This window comes from Oryza sativa, chromosome 4 (genome assembly GCF_034140825.1).
Source record: "Oryza sativa Japonica Group chromosome 4, ASM3414082v1".
Classification (NCBI taxonomy): Eukaryota; Viridiplantae; Streptophyta; class Magnoliopsida; order Poales; family Poaceae; genus Oryza; species Oryza sativa.
Genome location: NC_089038.1, coordinates 30939265 through 30958884, shown reverse-complemented (window position 1 = coordinate 30958884; position 19620 = coordinate 30939265). Strand labels below are relative to the sequence as shown.

At 41.2% G+C, this 19620-nt stretch overlaps 3 protein-coding genes and 1 long non-coding RNA gene across 9 annotated transcripts; 2 read left to right on the top strand and 2 right to left on the bottom strand.

Moving 5' to 3' along the window:
- The first annotated feature begins 1277 nt into the window (after nt 1-1277).
- Nucleotides 1278-6359, top strand: LOC4336899 (uncharacterized). 2 transcript variants are annotated; one of them, XR_001545403.3, is made up of 3 exons: nt 1278-1548; nt 5136-5617; nt 5760-6359. XR_001545403.3 is itself a non-coding variant. In XM_015780359.3 (2 exons), exons 1-2 carry the CDS (start codon nt 1464-1466, stop codon nt 5327-5329), a joined length of 279 nt encoding a protein of 92 aa, XP_015635845.1. In that variant the 5' UTR covers nt 1278-1463; the 3' UTR covers nt 5330-5727. The 2 variants fall into 2 exon arrangements, 1 of the variants encoding a protein (XP_015635845.1); XM_015780359.3 differs by lacking the exon at nt 5760-6359 and having other exon boundaries at nt 5136-5727.
- Nucleotides 6360-9770: 3411 nt separating this feature from the next.
- LOC4336897 (probable E3 ubiquitin-protein ligase RHG1A) lies at nt 9771-13193 on the top strand. The gene is made up of 5 exons (XM_015780357.3): nt 9771-9983; nt 11440-12208; nt 12357-12428; nt 12579-12725; nt 12824-13193. The coding sequence occupies exons 2-5, from the start codon at nt 11459-11461 to the stop codon at nt 12956-12958; spliced, it is 1104 nt and encodes a 367-aa protein (XP_015635843.1). The 5' UTR covers nt 9771-9983; nt 11440-11458; the 3' UTR covers nt 12959-13193.
- LOC4336896 (uncharacterized) lies at nt 12821-13740 on the bottom strand. Its single transcript, XR_001545405.3, has 2 exons — nt 13369-13740; nt 12821-13161 (listed from the first exon to the last, which is right to left on the bottom strand). It is a non-coding gene; the product is annotated as an uncharacterized lncRNA (long non-coding RNA).
- A 620-nt stretch (nt 13741-14360) lies between these two features.
- On the bottom strand, nt 14361-19470 carry LOC9268618 (putative glucose-6-phosphate 1-epimerase). 5 transcript variants are annotated; one of them, XR_010741114.1, is made up of 9 exons: nt 19222-19470; nt 17592-17666; nt 17179-17235; nt 16927-17087; nt 16684-16824; nt 15702-15804; nt 15536-15635; nt 15178-15440; nt 14361-14730 (listed from the first exon to the last, which is right to left on the bottom strand). XR_010741114.1 is itself a non-coding variant. In XM_015781419.3 (9 exons), exons 1-8 carry the CDS (start codon nt 19348-19350, stop codon nt 15206-15208), a joined length of 978 nt encoding a protein of 325 aa, XP_015636905.1. In that variant the 5' UTR covers nt 19351-19470; the 3' UTR covers nt 14361-14730; nt 15178-15205. The 5 variants fall into 5 exon arrangements, 4 of the variants coding, with proteins under 4 accessions (XP_015636905.1, XP_066166240.1, XP_025880783.1 ...); XM_015781419.3 differs by having other exon boundaries at nt 15178-15417; XM_066310143.1 differs by having other exon boundaries at nt 14361-14609; nt 15178-15417.
- Nucleotides 19471-19620: the final 150 nt, after the last annotated feature.

The following is a 19620-nucleotide window of genomic DNA, read 5'->3' as shown; positions in this document are numbered from 1 at the left end:
CAGGAGCAGTAGCGCGTCAATCGTCAAAATAAGAGTATTGTTGACTACCCTACTCCATTTATCTACCACGTGCCACTTTAAAAGCCTCATGGGTTATGGGCTGCGTGGGCCGAGAAAGAAGCGGGGTCTGATGAGACGTGTGTTGTGCTCACATGTTCTGAACCTCCTGATGAGATGGTAATTCGTCATTGTAATTTTTGCAATGAATGTCAACTGAATATCTCATGTGATTTTCTTGCGCTCCAAATAGAATTTCACAAGAGCTCCCCTGCAAATTTGAATGGTCATCACAGCTCACAATAATTCCACCTGTAGTTAGCATGTATATATATAGCCTTTGTCCCGTGTTCTTCAAAAAATAATATTAGACCTTAATTCAATTGAAGATAATTTCTGAACTGAAGCTCCAAACACGCACCCAGCAAAAGGCACGGCATAAAAGTGATGTTCATAATGGGTTTTATTGATAGTAGAAATCAATTGAACCATTTATCTATTCTGATAGGAAAAAAATATTTTATTGCTCTAACTATTCTACCTAATTACTTAACCCCTAAACTCTTTCATGCTTATTTTATAATCTGAGCTATTTTGTACTGAAATTTTGATAGAATACATATGCATTTAGAACTTACGTCTAGTCCTCTCTTTTTTTTTTGAAAATTTTGAACTATTAGCGTAGTTCGAAAGCACTAAAGACTAATTTAACATCAAAAATTTAAAATTTAAAGTTCAAACAAACATCCATGGAAAATTTTGAAAATATTCTTGAACTTTAATAATGATGTCATATATGGCTTAAAAATAACAGTTTTAAATACAGCTTGTATAAAGAATAAAAAAATAAATGTTATTTAAACATTAAAGTGAACGATTTTTATTAGTTTAGGGGTAAAATGAGCCAAAAAAAAATAGTTCACGGGTTAACTGATCCATTGAATTAGTTCGGATAAGTAAAATGGATTTATTTTCATTAGGGGAAGTAAAATGAATTTATTTTCATTATAATACAATGGATTATTTATTGTCACATTGACTATGGGTAATAGAATATCTTGTATATTTCATCACCGATTAAGATCAATTTTTACCAGAGTTAGATTAGAAATTAGCTTAAACGTATCTCGGGATAAAAAGGCGACAGCACGCAAATCCAGAACGCAACATGTTCCGGCCGGAGAACGCAGACCACTCGGCAGTCGCACACGCGCAGCCGACGTAACTAACCACCTTACCAAACGGGACGATATAAGCAAAACCGCGACGCGCGCGGCCAAGAGGCAAACAAACAAACACGCACGCACACCACTACTCCATCAGCAGCAGCCAGCGAGCCCGCGCCGCAGCCACCCGCGCGCGCGCGCGCGGCCGGTGAGGTGTGTGAGATAGATCGTCGAGCGCGCGTACGTCGATCGTCGAGGCTGGCCGCCGCCGCGAGGATACCGGCGCCGGTGCGCGCGGTGATGGCGTGGTGGCGGAAGAAGGTCGTCTTCCCGGCGCGCCGCGCGTGGGCCGCCGTCTCCACCCGCGTCCGCGCCCGCAAGCCAGGTACGCGACCAAGCTAACGATTCTCCCCCCATCACCCTGACTCTGGCTGGTAGTAGTACGCACACGCATACTTGATGCTGCCCAAGGATGGCGTGCTAGCTAGTTCTTCTGGGAGAAATAATCTTGGTATACTTTCTTAGAGCCCGACAAGTTTGCTGCTGATTTGATGATCTTCTTGGTCTGGCTATGTCCATACAGTTCTTTTCTCTTTTCTTGACGCCATGAGAGATCCCATAAGAAGAGAGAGTTCTAGGTCTGAATTATATTGGAATTCAGTTCTAGATCATTTCGCTACTTCGTGGAGACGGTAAAACAGTTATAGAAAAGTGGCATGACTCGTGAAATCATGAGTCAAAACTATTTAGGTTAAAATATTGAAGTGCAGTTACCTGGATGAATACAGAACTTCTCTGTTCAACTGGAAAGTCATAGCCATGCTTATTGTTTTTTTCCCCTTTGAAATTCATAATGTCTGGACTTTACATCTAAACCAACAATCCAACATGATACTATTTGGAATCTTCACTATAAAAAAGAGAGATACTGTTCGAAACAAAACTGCCCATGTTTTCATCATTCCTTCTCCTTCTTCTTTCCTCTGATCTTGTATTGTCAGTATTTCTGGTCATGCTCTCTAGAGAAGGAGTAATTCTCAATCTAGAGCTTATGCCATCTGGGAAATGGAAACCCTTTTGTTTTATGCAAAATCTAGAGCTTTTCTTCCATCAATTATTTACTCTTACAGTTACAGTGTTGACCATTCTTCAATTTCGTTCACATCAACCATCAACCAAGTATTTGTCCATGGTGGAATGTGATTCTTTTCCACTACAATGCCGCTGAGTGGATGAGACTTTGCAGGCTAAGTCTAGAAACAATCTTCCTTTTGCACCATCTCATCTCCCACTAACATTCTCCAAAAATCTAGCTCATCCAACACTACTCGATCCTAACATGTGGGTCCAAGATGAAAAGTCTATGGTGATACGATCCCTCTTTTTGGTTGCCAAACCAGAAACCACCACCAATGCCAAAATTTCTCTGTGATTTCAAAGGGTTTCAGGAATTTGTTCCAAAAATTCCAGCTTTTGCACAGCCACCAAAACTAAATGCTCTTCTGAAAGTCAACCTCCCCGGCGGGTACAACGCGACAGTGAAATGGCAGCGACCTACCAGGGATTATCAGCAGTGCACAGTGAGATACTGCCATTGGTAGTACTATGGTTTTGTTTGGGGAGTTTAAGATTTTGAGAAACAACTAGTGAGAATTTAGTTGGTGAGAATATGAAAGGGCTGGGTTTCTTGGCTTCTAAATTTTAGTTTATTTTCTAGATTGTATAACTACATATTCTTAAAATCTGGGTGGAAATCTAAACTATTTGAGAAAGATTCTGACAGCTGAGGATTCTAGGAGAAGCTGCAGCTAACAGAAACTTCCCAAACAGGCCCTATACCTAGTACCACTCTGCTGCATTGCTGCTACAGTACCATCCTTATTCAATAGGAGCACCAAGTGTCACACTGTCACGAGGTCGATGGTTCAGTACACTGAAGATCAGTAGGTGCATGGATATTTTTAGGGTCCAAAATTCAGTACTACCACGCTGCCCAATTAGTGCCAGCTCGATCTCAACATCTTGCTTTGTCAACTAGCAGTAATGACCCAATCAAACATGATGTACAGTTAGTTACCTGCATCTTCTTCTCAGATCTGAACCAGATTCTGCTTGAACACATACACTGGAACTCTGCAAGCTAATCTCAAACGGGAAAGCAGCAGGAGTAGAGTACTGTCAAGTGGATCGTTCTGCTTGTTCTGTTCTGCTTGCAGCTTCCCTGCAAGTGTTAGCAGTATCAGTCTCCAATAATTCAGACCTTTTGGTATGAACTGAGCCGTTGCGATTTGCGGCTGCATCTGATCTGCACCCAAAGATTCTTCTTCGCGGTTAGAAAAGGGTTCCCTTGTACCAGCGTCGCACGCGACAACACAATTAATAGGAGATAATGCCGTCCACGCGTAAGCCCATCAACTTTTAACCACCAGCTTGTCTAGAGCTCGAGGCAGGGGGCCATGCATGCATCATCTTTCGGTTATGGTAGGAGAGCAGGACGCCGACACTGATCCATCTACTTGACTGGTAGTACTACCAGTAGTTTAGTACCATGCTACTGTTTAGCCTCTAATGATTAATGAGTTGCATATACTCGCATAGTGAAATCAAACCGGGGCCCGGCAGAACAGATGAATTGAGTGAATTGAATTGAATTGAATTGACAGTGGGCTAGTTGGTAGTACTGAGTTGCTGTTGCAGAAGTGTGATGGTTAGCTGATGAGTGATGAACCGCTGACTGACGATGACTGGTCTCTTCATTTTTCTTTGCATCTTTCTGAAGCTACTGTGGTGCTACTTCTTTTCGTCCCAGCCGTCCACTGGATTGTTAATGGCCATAGTAAAGCGACGTCACGATGTCAGTAACTTGTGGTTCTCGTTCTTGGTTGGGGTTTGGGGTCATGGTCGAATAAATAAAGCCCTTGCTGTTGTTACTGCTTAATTAGTGCAGGGATTGAAGAGACTTTTCTTGGCAAGAACAGAGGAAGAAAGTAAGATTGAATTGCTTTTCATGTTTTTTTTTGTCTCCTTTGGTTTGTTTTCTAGATAAGGATGGAGTACAGGTAGCTATCTCGGTAGAATATCGAATGTAGGAAAGTGTAGCGTCTGCCTTACTGTTTGTTTTTCTTTTTTGTTGGATCAGATGCCTCCCTAGTTCATCTTCCCATTTCTGAGAGGTGTTTCTTTGTCTATGTTAGCTTCTGGTCCTGGAGTCTGCCAAGATTTATGATATGCTCTTTTTTTACCTTCACCTTTTCTTTCTCTTTTGAGAGATAAAGAGAGTTAATAAAATAATCTTATGCCGATATGCTCATGCGTGTTTAGCAAGGACACATCCCTTTTGTCCTTGGAATAAAGATATCATTGATTCAGCAATTGGATTAGATTTTTCTGTTAGCCCATCTGTATGTTTGGAGGCCCAAAGTCTAATAGATCCAAAACTGTGCTACATGGGCCTAAAGGCCTTAATGCCTTCTTCATGAGTCCCAGCCTGTCAGGGCCATGAGCCCAGGACTTACTCTTCAGCATACTGGAGTAGGCAGATAGTAAGACATTCTTGCCAAAACAAATTAAACTGAAATTCTAAAGCAGATAAAACAAGGTTGGTAAATAGCCACAAATCCTAGGACTGACTTAGGTGCCCAAATTATTTTTCTGGTGTGTTTGAACTCATCAACATTTTTCTTTTTAAAAAAATCGCATCAGCATATATTGACATCAACTATAGTTCAGGGTGCTAACAAATACTATCATACACTACTTATCTTGCCCACAAATTGTAAGGTCTAAAAGAAGCTAGCATATTTGATGCTTTTTTTTTTCTCCACTTACAAAGTGGAACAAAAAGACACTTCACTTTCATATCTTTTTTTTCTCTTTGGAGGACTATATCTGATATAATCCATGACAGCGACGAAACCCTTATCTGAATTAGTCAAAAAAAAAAAAACCCTTATCTGAAGCCCGTGCGTGCAGGCAGTGGAGGCAGCATACTGAAGCTTCACGAGGATGTGCAAACCTGTGGATACAAGGACGTGCAGGTGATGTTCGAGATTCTGAAATCCGAGCTGGAGGAATCACGCGCCCCGACGAAGCAGCGAAAGCCGCCGGCGTGGAGGCCGCCGTCGGCGTGGTCCAGCCGGTCGTCGTCGATCGCGGCCGCGCAATAGAGACGTCGACGGCCATGACACGGACACGCGGATTGGCAGACACCGGCTAATAATAAGAAGTTAAGAACACCAACTTTAGTACTACGTGATAGCTATTAGTTTCGTACTTAAATGTCTAATCGCAGTTGTCAGGCATCATCATCCATCCCCCTGCCCGTCTATCCGGCAAAAGAGCGAAAATTTTCGGTAGCATCAGGTCATAAGCATCTGAAAGTCTGAAAAAGAAAAACTGTACATACTACATGGCGGTTGCGCTGAATTCTCGCAAACTCTGGAGGAAAAGATGGAGTAAGAGGGGTTTATTTTTCAAGTGTATTTTCTATCCTGTTTACCTATGATTCATGATGTATCGTTTTATGTTCTGTTGAAGAATCTCTGAAATGAAAGATTTTTCAGTATGTGCCTCACTTGCACTGTGAATTTGATGTAGGATGGATTCCAACTTTTCCAAGTAGCAGAAAATTACAAGTTCAAAGTTTCTACCTCCTCTATCAATGAAACAAGGCAAAGTTTTTGCCTTTGTTTTGTTTTTTGTTTTTCAAAGTTTCTGCCTTTTTATGTGTTGTGTGGCCAGTGTGGGCTTAAGTGGATTCTGGCAGGTGCAACTTGTAGGGTTCCTGTCATGCCAGAAGTCGACATTTAGCAGAACTGAGCAACCCCAAAGAAGCAACCCGTTAATGGTCTAATCTAATGGGCTTTGAATTGCCTTGGCATGAGGCAAGCCTAGGCTCCTTTTAATGACACGACTTTGGTCTAAACATATATAATGGCATACAGCATGATGGTACATGTGCATGCTATTCTGATAGTAGGAAATCAAATCCCTTCGTTTGGATACGGCCAAACTGAAACATACAGATAATATTGGTATCAATTTGAATTCGGCGCAGCAACTAATTAAAATGTATCCATGCACTGAACACAAAATAAGTTCTGAGTATACACAGCGTGGAGAAAATGTTCTCAATACAGTTGTATCACATTGATGTAATTGACTGTGTTTAATAAATTCTTTCATTATATAAAAAAATACACAGCATGGAGAAAATGTTTCAGAGTTCTTGGTGATGCTACAATATTTGTTTTTGGCAACTTGCTGTGGTTCTTTTCATCATGAAGTTGACATTAATATGAAGCGTATAAGAAGCATATAATAAGGACTGTATTAGATATTGTCTTATTTTTGTGATACATTGACATGGCGTCAACTTGCAGGTCTGTTGAAAGTGAAATTATTTGTTGACAGGAGGGCATAATTCAGGCAAGATACTTCCAAATTTGCTACCTCAAACCCCTATTTACTTGTTCCAAGGACAAACGGCCTCAAGGAAAGATATCTGATGCATATAAATATCAATAAACAACAATACTATTGGCATCATCCCTGTTCAAACAACTTTTTTTAGAATAATTATTATTGTATTCGAAAAATTAATTATTCTTACACTATATAAACAAAACTGAGTACAATTTACCTCTTATCCTCTTACTTAGAACACTTTCTAAGGGTGAAAGAGACTAGTAGGAAGATTAATTAAGTGGGAAATGACGCCCAATCAAACACTCTGAAAAATGATTGGCTTGATGAAGTAAGTGCTGTGAGAACTAAACAAAGAGATGAAGGAGATGGTTGCCATCCAAATCTCGCCTTGCCGTGCCGTGTCAAATTATGACACCAACAACAGCACACTGAAGGGCACGTTAATCCAAAAGCAAACCACAGAAGCCTAACCATTGTTCTCTTGATTGATGCATTATGTGATTTCAGAGAACTGCAGCTTAATTAGTAGGCCAAGGTATTGAAAACAAGCAATTGCCAATTGGCAAGAACCTACCCCTGTCAGAAATGCAAAAAAGAAATCCCCTTTGGATGGCATAAGCTATGCATGAATCATAACAAGAGTATAATAGAATTATGGTAGTATGGTGTTTGATACGGCACGAGGAGAATATAATAAGTACAAGATGGTCAGAGGACCGAGGGCCGCCATGAGAATGCAAAGGAAAGCAAAGACAGAGGTTTTCCTGATGTGTGTAACTTTGGCTAACACAAAGTACAATAATAAAAAAAGGCCCCTCGTTGCATAATTGTGTTAGCTTGCTTGTTTGATTCCCCCTGTAATCATGTTGACACAAAGGAGGTGAAAAAGTTATCCACAAGGCTTTAGAGAGTCATGGCTGCCATGATGCATATGTGCAAGGAGTGCAGATGAAATCTCCAAATTCTAAAGTTCTCGGGATTGAGGCAAATAAAATACAGTCGTCCTTGCAAAGACAGTAGAACAGGCGAAAACTACAAGAACACAGATGTCTCTGAAAAATAATTCAGTTGAAATCTTTGTAGTAGTACTGTAACTTTTGGATCATGTTCATATGTTTAGCTAAATATTCAGATATCAACATCCGTTGCCGAACCAAACAATCGGAGACGACAAAGAGGCCGTTTGACGGAGCTCATGTAGTACTCTTGTTGGAATTGTTCAAAGCCAACTACCTCCGAAAAACAAGCTGCCAAAGAATCCCATGGCTCAACGGCTCATATCAAGACATGTGTACTGAAATTTAGTCAGCTGGTAGCCCAATCCAGCCGGTGTACTGTACTGTCCATAACCGTCTTGCAACCAATTTGACCACAAGATGACATAAGTGCAGTTTTTTTTTTTTGTTCTCTCTGCCGGATGTCAGTTGCTGGCTGCTTGGAATAGGACTCTCCAAGATTTCCGTTTCAATTTTCTTGGAACATCAGAGTTCAGAACATGCAGTATAACATGTGTTCAAGCAAAAACCGGCTTGGTTTTGCTTCTGTTTTCAAAAGCTTAACTGAAACTAAGGGAGAAAAAAGAAGGCAAGGAATCAATTTCAGAATTCAGAGTACCAGGCAGCAACTATCGTACGTCAACTGCCGATTCCTTTTGGTCGCCTTGCTTTCTTCGGTGCCGGCCTGCATCACCATCATCGCACTGCTAGTGGCACGGTTCAATTCAGTCCAACTCCAACTCCGAGCCGGCCACTCACAATTAGCCACCAATTAAGAAAAAACTTTTCAAGTAACTTGCACCAAACAAAAGATAAAGCGAAGAAAACCATCATGTGTCATGCATGTACACCCTAATCTTGATGAAGAAATAGTTGACCACTTCATGTATTTCCTCTAATCTTTAAGTATTTTTGGAATAAAGCTAACTCATATGTTAGAGTAATTATGAGATTATACTCTCAACTTTGAGTATATTTGTATTCAGACAGCTGGAGATAAGAGAAGAAAAAAAAAAGAAGTAAAAGCATCCTATGGAGCCGTCTACACAAGCCACCTCACTCGGTATGAAAACGATTTCTAATCAAATTTGTGCCGTATAAGTCAGAGCAATGCGTGAGCCACAAACTACAGGGAATTATAGATTAAAAAAAAAAGCTTCCTTTTTATCTTGTCCTCAATTTGAAGAATCCACAGATTGCCAAGTCGGCAGCATGACGAGATCAGCCTGTGGCTTGCCATTGTTTTTATCTGAAGATTCTATCTCCATCTCTTGTGCAATTAGAATATTTTTTGCAGATAAGTTTTCACAAGCTTGGGGTTGGAGTCCATGCTTAATAGTGTGTGTGATGTGTGCATCCAAATGAAAGCTCAGTTGTTATCAAGTACTCCTACTTCTCCATGTACTATTAACTCTGCTATATCATTAAGAAATCGACCTGAATTATGGCGAGCAAAGACTGAAATACTAAGAATTGTTAAATAGATCAAAGCAATTATGCAACCTGTCCACTCTGATTTCACGGAAAAACACAGACACACAATAAAATTTAAGTAAGTACTCAATGATACTTTACACCTTTACAGCCTCATACAAAGTTGGTAATCCAAAAGCTTTGGTCGTCCTAACCAAAATAACCAATTAATCCCTCTCTGATCACTCCACAAAAAGTAAGTACTAGCTCAACAATTTTTTTTGCCTTTACAACATGGCATGCCACCCCTAAAAATTTAAAGCAGTACAACCATTAAACAATTCCAATTTCTCTTATTTCACACGTTTTTTTAAAAGCATGCAGTTTTTTTGGGGAGAAATTTATACTATAGTCTATAATAGCAAGCAAACCATGCAGAAAATATTGCTGAAGTTTCATAATGCGACGCAGGAAACACTGATGCTGCTTCACCGGACAACAAAAAGAAAAAAAAGAAAACAGAGGTGGCCCCACCTGTCAGTGTCCGTACCGGTCCACGCGTGTGTCGATACGGGAGGCAGGTTATCGGGCAGGAGGAGGAAGTTGGGTGGTGGGGACGATTCCGTTTGAGCGGGCCCCACGCCGGCCGCATCGCATCTCCCGCCGTCCGATCCTACTCTCGCGCCACATCGGACGGCCACGATCCGATCCAGGTGGGTCCCGCGCCTTTGCCTCCCTCGTTCTTCCTCCTCTGTGTTTAAGCTTCTCTCCTCCTCTTCTCCGTCCCTCTCGTTCCTCCGTGTGGTTTCCGGCATGTATATATAAGAACTCCACTGGTTCTTCTTATCTCCCTCTCTCTTCCTTTTCTCTTCCTTCTCACCGATCCTGGAATGGTCTCGGAGGGTTCTTAGCTGGCTTTTCGATTGGATTAGCAGCAGCCGGGTCAGACGGAGCGGAGGCCGTGCCGGAGAAGGGAGAAGGAAAGGTTGGCCGCTGTTCTTTCACCTTGTATGTGTGGATTGTTCAGATGTTACCTGTGTTGTTGTCTCTGTCGTCCGATGGACGGGTCCGTGTGATTGTGTTCGTGGTTTTGGCTCTTGAATTGTTCTGTGATGAACGGTTCGGGGGTCTGTGTTTGTGATCATGGTTTCTCCTGAATTCAGAGGTCAGAGGAAGGTGATTGCGTATGGTTTCGGTGTTCGTTTTTTTAACCTTTCTAGTTTTGTGTTCTTGTGAATTTGGTTTCTTCCTTTTCCCTGCGAGTATTGGCACACGGAAAGGTTTTAGAATAAAGTTGGTGATGATCATCGTCGATCGATCCTTGTATTAGTTTCTTGGGATTTGCAAGGCTGTGTGGGGGTCCATGGAAGTTCTGATTTCTTGTTCTTCGCGACCCAATCGTATTTGTTTTTCTTCTTCTTCATCATCCTCGAATATCCCTCTGTTTTTTTTTGTTTTTGCGTGCCAAACTAAGCAAAAGAGGAGTTTGTTAATACTCCACTGAAATTTGTTTTTTAAACTGCATGTTCTGATTGCTTCTATGGTCTTAAACCCAACACTTTTCTATTCCAAGTAATCATTTTTACTTTAATAGTTTTTTTATCCTGCATGTTCTGATTGCTTCTATGGTCTTAAACCCAAAAATTTCTGTTCCAAGTAATCCATTTTTACTTTTCCAGTTTTTATTCAGTTAAAGGCAGATATGTTCGTTAAAAAAGATACTGTTTCCTCTGGGACTATATGAAGTTTCCTGTTGAATCCGTACATATCAATTGCCTTCTCATACATCTGAATATCTGATTCCTGAAAATAGGAAGCAGTACAACTTTCCGTCTTCATACAGTACCAAGCTAAGCCATGCTAGCCTGCTAGCGAAGGAATTGACCTTTCAGAATAAAAGGTCAATTATCTCAACTAGATAGGATTATAGGGAAAAAGTTGTAGTAGCAACCTTCTTTGGTTGACATGTTAGATGTTTGGTTCTTTTATAAGCAGGAAAACTTACAAAAAGGGTAGACTAAATAATCATAGGTAAAAAACTAGGGTACATGAAGGTTTACCTATCTGAAGGTTCAGAGTTTACATCTCTGGATATTTTGGTTCAGTTGGAAATGCGTTGCAACTTCAATAAACCAACGACATAATGCATGGAGATTAGTACTACTGATATGCATACCTACTATCATTAGCAGTTTTGGTCAAAGTTGTATATTTATTAGACAATGGATCATAGAACGCACCAGAATGTCCATATCACAGGTTCGTTGGCAGTAGTTTGAAATTTTTTCATTACCTGTTACCGGAATTCTTTTCTCCAGAAGAACAACGCGCTACCAGAATTTACCATGCTTATATGTTGAACATAAATACACTCCATCAGTTCGATCATGGAGTTATTTCCAGTTAATAAAAGATATCTGACTCCATGGAGTCATTTCCAGTTTCAGGTGAACATCTAACATGGATGATCACATGGGAAGACGGACAGTTGGTGGCCTTCTCTTCACCAAGGGGGGCTCAATTCTTCTCTTCAGAGAAGACAGTGCGCGTCACAAGGCCACCAATTGCTGCACGCGACACGGTTGCAGCAGCAAGCATTTGGCCGGCAAAGACAAGCAAACACACAGGGCAGCAACAGCAGCCAAGGAAGCATCAGAAACCCCTCGGAGATCACAGATTTTCAGGAAACCCAGCACGAGGACTCCTCAGGGAAGTACTGCTACTGATAACATCAGCAGGAATGCAGCAAGCTCCTATAGCGAAAACGACAATAGGCCAAGAGAAACTCCAGGGCGTGATTTAATCGCTCGTCTCAAAGAGAGGGTCAATGCATCAAGAAAACGATCATTGAACAGAGAAAACAGTCCATCATCACCAAATGGATTAAGTGCTACTTCCTCAAGTAGTAGCCGCACAGTCTCAAGACCGTCGCATCGGGCAGCTTCCCGAATAAGGAAGGCAGATGAAGGTGCAAATGCAGGAGCTGTAAATGTACGCAGAGACAGCAGTGGAGATACCAGGAGGAATTCAGATAGGGATGTCGATGATTTCTTGCTAGTTGAGCAGGCAGCAAGAGATAGCACTGAAGGATTCATATCTGGATTCTTGGCAAGATACAGAAGTAATCATCAGGGACTACTTTCATCTTTGGACGACAGCATAGAGGATGCAAATGGGTACTGGCGCTTCAATATGGAAGGAAGTGAAGAGGTAAAGATCATTCCTTTTGTTGCACATCACAGTGTCCATCCAAGGGATTTGCAGAATTATGTGCGGGCGAGCTAGCTTTGGTACAGTGAAAAAACTGAATTATGTGCAATCCATTTTGGTGCTCACATAGTTATATTCTGTCTCGCAGCTTGAGAACTACTTCATATTCAATGATCGGTACAGAGGGATGAGAATGGACATTGACGGCATGTCTTATGAGGTATGCTAGTTATGTTTCCCTGAGGATTCTGCTACTACCTGTCATTTTTTCTTGACATCTCTCTCTCACGCACATTTCATTCTGCAGCATCTTTCATCTTTCATGACTTGTTTTCACTTCTCAGTTCATTTGTGATGCTCTGCACTGTAGGAATTGCTAGCATTGGGAGATAGAATTGGCACCGTAAGCACTGGCCTTTCAGAAGACGCGCTGTCCAAGTGTCTAGACAGAAGCATGTACATGGCCACTACTTCAGGAACTCATGAAGATTGTGAGAGAAAATGCAGCATATGCCAGGCAAGTTCATTTGCATGAGTAGATTGCGCATGACACTGTTTGCAGAGTTGGATTGTACTGACTACTATGTACGAAATCTTTCTGTGTGCATTCTTCAGGAGGAATATTCAGATGGTGAGGAGGTGGGCAAGATGGTCTGCAAACATTACTACCACTTCTCCTGCATAAAGAACTGGCTCCGGCAGAAGAACTGGTGTCCCATTTGTAAATCCGTCGCTCTGAATACCAACTAGCACTAGCAGGGTGCTTCTTCAGAAACCAAATGTACAGATTCTCCATGAATGTTCTACCCAGACACAATTTGCATTCTTTTTTTGATACTCTTTTAGATCGAACCATTCGTTCGCATCCTCCAGACCTTTTGCATTATTGGTCTCCTTCAGTTCACAATTTGCACTTGTGCAGTACGAACATGGAAAGGAACAGGAAATAACTCCTGAAAAATGAAAAAAAAAATATAGTTCCTCATTTTCTCTGTTTCTCATTCTATTGAAGTTACTGTTCAGTGCATGTTCCTCATTGCACACTTTCCCCACCATTAAATATCTCTTTTATGGTGGTTAGCGATAAGTCTGGATATAATTTAAGCTGTGTACATTGTTCAAATTTCAAAGGGATAAACACTTGTTGCGAGGCAACTTACATGGTTGCTTGCTAAGGCCGGATGAGCACTGAAATCAAATGTGCTCGATCTCCAGCTGACCGCCACAGATGCAGGCCGCGGTGGCCGTTCAGTAGCCCCCCCGCGCGCGCCGGTGACTTGGCGGGGGGCTCGTCGATGGCGGAAGGAGGCGGTATTGTGCGGTGGATCTGCTGCGCCCGCCATCGGATGCTTCCGCCGCGGTTTTGGGAGACGGTTGTCGAGCTCGGCGGCGAAGGAGAACGTGGGATCTTGCAGACGAGGTGGGATGCGACGGATCTGACGCAGGAGATGAGTACCGGCGGGGCGGCGACCAAGAGAGGCGCCGCCACCGGAGGCGACGGGGGGAGGAGGGGACGGCGAGGGCGAGGCGCCGTTGATTTTTTGCAAAATGCCCCCTTGTTAACTTTGGATCGTGGTACTGGTTTTTGCAAAAATGCCCCTGGTTCGAGTCCTGATTTTGCGAGAACGTTCATAACGTTTACAAAATGCCCCCTGGCTTGGAGAATCGCTTCGAATGGTAGCGAACTAGCGATCCTGATTCTTGCAACTATCTCTTTCATTTCTCACCTACCACCCCACCGTTTCGGTTATTCGGTGAATAAGTCAAATAGCATATTTGTAAATGAAAAATAATTTATGAATAAAACTTTTATATATGTATTCTCTTTATATGCATATGTATATATAAAAATGACCAGAAAGATAGAGTAGGATGCAGGACGCTACACCACAAACTCCACTCTTAGAATTAGATTCAAGAGTTAAGCCCTGCCAAACAACCTCTAAGCAGGAACTAAAGGTGACTGAATTGGAGGAGTTTTTTCTTTGGTATTTCCCATGATGAATTTCGTATTTACTCGAATTTAGACACCATTGCTCATCACTAATCCACTGCAGTAAATCCATAAATCAGATTGATCTTGCAAGCTCCCCTAGTCTTCTGAATTCTGATGATTATTGGTTAATAGAGGAACAATAAAATCAACCAGATATACTCGCAGTAATAATGATAATAACAAAGGAAAGGTACAGGGAACAGTTTGCAAATATAATTAGCCAGATACATCCGAGATGCAGATCAATGCATCATCATTATCCACATGACCCGGAAAACAATACTTTAGTGGTGCTACTGATCGGTAAGAAAACAATACTTTAGTGGTGCTACTAATCGGTAATTCAGTTCACTGACGGCAGATTTTCCCAAGATTAGGATCGTTTGTTACTTCAGTGTCTCTCTGCTGCTTCATACAGAAAGAAATAAGCATTAAAATGTGGAAATGGTAAGATAATGAAGTGGACGGCAAGTAGATGCTAAGATGCAGCATCAGCACCAGATAATATAAGTGACATTAAGTGTTCCTGCAGAACAAGTCACAGATTAGAAACAAAGCAGAAGCTACCAAAAAAATGTGTACCAAATATGGAGTATAAGATGAGAGCAAATACTATATACTTATTATGGAATTAATAACTCGATATATTTCTTGGTTGTACTGATTTCTCCAAAACCTGGTTGGACATGTAATGAAAACATAGCATAAATGATGGTACATGACTCTTAAGCACGAGGTACTAAATTACTAATGTTTTCTGCGATCAGCTACATGACACTGCGATAGATTGCTTCAACAGCCAATACTAATAAAACTTCCTGTCTCTCTACATTAGAGAACTGTAAGGCATGGTGGAGTACTCAGCTTATCTGTGCCTGCTGTTACAATTACAGTATCTTTACTTCTAAATTCACAGCCAAGCCACCACAAAATTGCACAGCTAGAGCGAATAAGTACATCGTTAGTCCGTTACCTGTACATGGTGTAGTAAATTAGAACTCTCAGCCTTGAAGAACCTTATTTGGATCTAACTGCCCGCTACAGTAACTGGAAGGAACTGCGGAGAGATCCATTTTTCCTTTCCACTCTTCGCCAGGCTTCAAGGTAATGGGCTTCTCAACGGCTGCAGGTTCAACACACAACATATGTTTGTATTCTTCATCCCCAAAGTCTTGCATGTTTTTTGTCCTCTTGTCCCATGGGTTCCACAAAACTACACAGGCAAAAGTATGCACGCTGACAGGCAAAAATTGGTGTTTGATACAGCTGGATACAAAGATCTACAATCATATTCTTTAACAAAAGAAAATTACTGTGATAAATAAGCTTACCAGCATCTGGAAGCCCGTCTTTCCTTAAGACAAATGTCCGTTTCTTCTCATGATCAATGATTGCAATTTTTGCTGGTGCATCTAGATATATTTTGTCAACCTGAAGGTATCATTTACAGATCAGTCTATGTAGTATCATTTATAGCATTTAAGTGGCTTACTTTACCTCTGATTCGAACACAATAGCGTCCCCTTGCTCTGTGGATCGCTCTTTTCCCCTCAGACAGTCAATGTAGTCCAGTGTCTCCAAGCCTTCAATGCGCACTTCACTAAGGTAGTTTGCAGCTTGGGTAAGCACGGAAGAAAATTGAATTCCCAAGTTCCAAACATTGAGAAAGGTACATATATAAAAAATATGACTGAACATGCTTAACATTGTTCACAAACCAAGCAGTTGCACATGCCACGAAATTGCATGAATCACCATTGGTCCTTACAACACTCTATCAAAGGCTGAAATGCCCACATGAATATATTTCTTATGTCTAAAAAAAATCACCATTTGCTTTAACCGATGACAGCAGCTACTTGGCTACATTTTTTCCCAAGAGCTTCAGATTACAAATTTATCAATGCTTCTGCACTGAACTAAAAAAAAAAAAAGTTCCATCCATAATGCTAGTGAGCCTTCTCTATTGACTGAATCTTCAGATTGAAAAAAAGTATTAACACTAAAGTATACAGTTACTATTCTGCAACATCTTCTTTACTAATTGAACATGTTTATTAGCCAAAAAAGAGAGAACCTGTAATGATTTGTTCTAACATGTGCTTCCAACTTCCTTTTATCTATAGTCTATACAACCTAAAATACAGAAAATAGCATGTCCCAACTTTTACACCTAGTGAAATAGAATTTGTAATTACAGAATTTGCAGATGATATATCCCCATCAAAAGAAGTAGCCACATATGTACAGTGGCTCCTAAAAAATACATCGCATCTACCAGACTTGAATGGCACAAAGGCACATAGGTCATGCTTATGACCCCTTTGAAAATACCCAGCAAGTAAAATTTAATAATATACCACCAAAAGTCTTGCACAACAGAACTCCACTCTTCCAATTCTGCAACCTTAAATAAGTTTCATATTGAAAATGTATGAACCGATAACAGAACAAAGGGAGCTGAATGCAGCACACACACCTTATGTCAGATACAGAGAAGTACGTGTGGTATGCAAATGTAAATGAGAATGGTCTTCCATCAGTGTTGGTGTTCCTTATTCGAGAAGTGAGAGCCAAATCTCCTCCAGGCCCAAGAGCAACTCTTAATCGGAATTCAAAGCTGCACGCCATTATTTGTTCAAAGAAACACGAGGAAAAGTAGGGGATTGAGACTAACATGCACACAAAGAAAGGAACAAAGCATAAGCTGGATAACACAAACCTATGAGGCCATATCTTGAGATCTTCTTCAGAAGTCTTCAGAATAAGATCAACAAAAGCTTTAGCAGCAGTGCTTGTTGGAAAAGGTGGAGGATTATCATCAATAGCCCAGAACCGATTCCTTGCAAATCCATGTTTCTCAAGAATTCCATGAGTGCCAAACTGCATTTATATGGTTCCTTTGGATGATTCTGGCAGGCAAGTTTTTTTAGCATGAACATACGAGAAGTTATTATAAATGAAATTGCCATACTTGGGGGAAGCAAATGGGTATGCCACCACGGATTGCTTTTGGAGGCTTGAAAGTGGCCTGAAAAGGAAGAATTTAATTTCAACACCGGTTTGGAAATGTGATGATTAAAAACAGTAGCAGTCCCAAACAGATATTACATCACATTGTCACTTAATTGGACACACGTCAATTGGAGCAGAAGAAACAATTAGAAAAATAGAAGGGCCAAGATATCCAAGGGTCTTGACCTAAGAATGTGCTAATGAAATAAAATGGGATATATATTTTTCTAATTAATGGCCAATTTTATTAGTGGGTCTGGGGACAAGGATGACAGGGATGTGGTGCCAATGCATCTCATGCAAGTTTATCTATATAACAAACTAATAACCTAGCCAATGAGGTCATCCACGACCTCATTACTGCTTTCATACCTTGCTGCTTACAAAAAGTAATTCATCCCCACGGTCATTCTTCCAAGAGGTCACTTGACCTCCATATAAATGGACCTAGCAAAAGACAAGATAATTGATTAGCTACAGGAGTTAAAGCCTGACTTATAAAAAAGTGATAACAATAATAAATTTTCATGTAGGGTCAATGCCCAGTCCATGAAGAGTTGTCTTCTTCCATATTGATAAACCTTGAGTTCGGATAAAAAAAAACTAAATTACATCAGCAAGAACACAATACAATTTAAAATGTGAGATAAGAAAAACTAGTTACATTCAAGCATGATACCCAAAGGGAAGTTTAGAAAACTTGGAAGTAACAAAGCTAGCTAATTACTGTATCAAGAGGCAAGAAGGATTCACAGAAATAGCTGGATAACACTAAGACTCACCTAAACACCTACTTGTCACGATATAACTCATTCACCCATTATAACAATAGCGTTGTGTAGCTCCACACCACACAACCATGTCTTCTCATCACTTGTTGGCCCTGATTACTTACCATTTCTTGTCCCTAACACACTTCGCGGCATCATATAATTAGTGAATACTTGTACTGAGACCTAGTTTCACCTTTTTGTTCTGCCTTGTGACTCTGAATGAGCTATGCTCTAAGATGTATGCAGGAGTAGTTTGTACTTTGGCCAGAAGGAGAAGGAGAAAGATTAACAGAAAAGGAAGTTCATATTGGCCTTTTATCTCTGTCCCCTCCATTGCAACAAATACACGACAGGAAAAAAGGAACCAATTTGAGTTTAGCTTGAAACTATGGAGTTATCTATAGCAGAATTGAGTTCACAGAATCCAACACCTCCAGAATTCTATATTTAGTCCCAGTTTCTCATGATATGCAACTGAACCAAGTCCAAGGATACGCCATAATGTTAAATGACAAACTTTCAAGTAGCATAGTCGGTACAACAAGGGCAATTAAATGCGTATAGCATCAAACGCAACATCCAAGGATTATCCATCTTAGAAATATAGAAGAGGATAACCTAGGCCTTTCGCTTTCAAGTAGCATAGTCGGTGCGTCTCCCACTAGGTAGGTTCCACAACAAGAGAATTGTCCGTATATTACTTTAAGTCTTTCACTATCATATTTTACAATCCGGGTATCAAGTAGTGAATGGCACAGTGACGTGTGATCAAAACTACACCACTTCATCGCGGGGGCCAAAAGCATCTCTTAATTTCAGAAAATCACATCCCTTATATGGTTGGGGCCAATTCCGGAAATTTAATTACAGCTAACACCCTTGATTGATTGAACATCCGTAATATGAAGATGGCATAAAGCACAGCACCAAAGATAAACATCGGAAAATTTGCCTTTTTGCAGCAAATTTAACATGCTAAAATGATAGTAAGCCTGAACTTAACCAGCATGGATCGCGTAATGCGCCAGTTATTCATCTGCCAAATCACACAAACCGCTCATTTGCAACAGAAATTCCCAATCCCCCCCCCCCTCCCCCCTCAGCAAAAGCTGCACACACGCGCAGGCTTTAAACCCCAAACCGGATCGGCGCAAATGCGCCTCGAATCGAACTGGGAAAGAAGCACCGAAAGGGAGCGGGGCGCGCGATCGAGCTGGTTTGTTAATTACCTCCGCGGAGAATCCCCGCGCCTCGCGGAGCACGACCTTGTCGAGGCCTGAGGGGCCCTTGGCGCGCTCCACGGACGGCGCCTGCGGTCGCGGAGACCTGGGCGTCGGCGGCCAGGAGGCGGTGGCCATGCTCGCGCAACGGGAAGCTCTCGTGTAGCCGAGTAGCCCGCGTGCGGACAGAAAAGCTAACCCCTCAACTTCTGGAGGCAAGAGAGTGGTGGACTGGAGTAGTGGTGTGGGGAGGAAAGTGGAGAGGCTGGAGAGGAGAAGGCTATTTATAGGTGAGGCGAGGAGGAAGAAAGGTGATTAATTTTGATAATTTTACCCTTTAAAAAAAACTAATTTTACAAATGAACCGTCGCCAAAACTTATTTCAAAAATAACATTTTTGTCAGCGCC

Coding starts and splice junctions, on each gene's coding strand:
- LOC4336899 (XM_015780359.3), top strand. CDS start 1,464: ATGGCGTGGTGGCGGAAGAAGGTCGTCTTCCCGGCGCGCCGCGCGTGG. Junction 1,549..5,135: donor CGTCCGCGCCCGCAAGCCAG/GTACGCGACCAA, acceptor CCGTGCGTGCAG/GCAGTGGAGGCAGCATACTG.
- LOC4336897 (XM_015780357.3), top strand. CDS start 11,459: ATGGATGATCACATGGGAAGACGGACAGTTGGTGGCCTTCTCTTCACC. Junction 12,209..12,356: donor ATATGGAAGGAAGTGAAGAG/GTAAAGATCATT, acceptor TCTGTCTCGCAG/CTTGAGAACTACTTCATATT. Junction 12,429..12,578: donor TTGACGGCATGTCTTATGAG/GTATGCTAGTTA, acceptor TCTGCACTGTAG/GAATTGCTAGCATTGGGAGA.
- LOC9268618 (XM_026024998.2), bottom strand. CDS start 19,350: ATGGCCACCGCCTCCTGGCCGCCGACGCCCAGGTCTCCGCGACCGCAG. Junction 17,088..17,178: donor TACCCATTTGCTTCCCCCAA/GTATGGCAATTT, acceptor ATATAAATGCAG/TTTGGCACTCATGGAATTCT. Junction 15,805..16,683: donor TTCTCTGTATCTGACATAAG/GTGTGTGTGCTG, acceptor AAACTACCTTAG/TGAAGTGCGCATTGAAGGCT.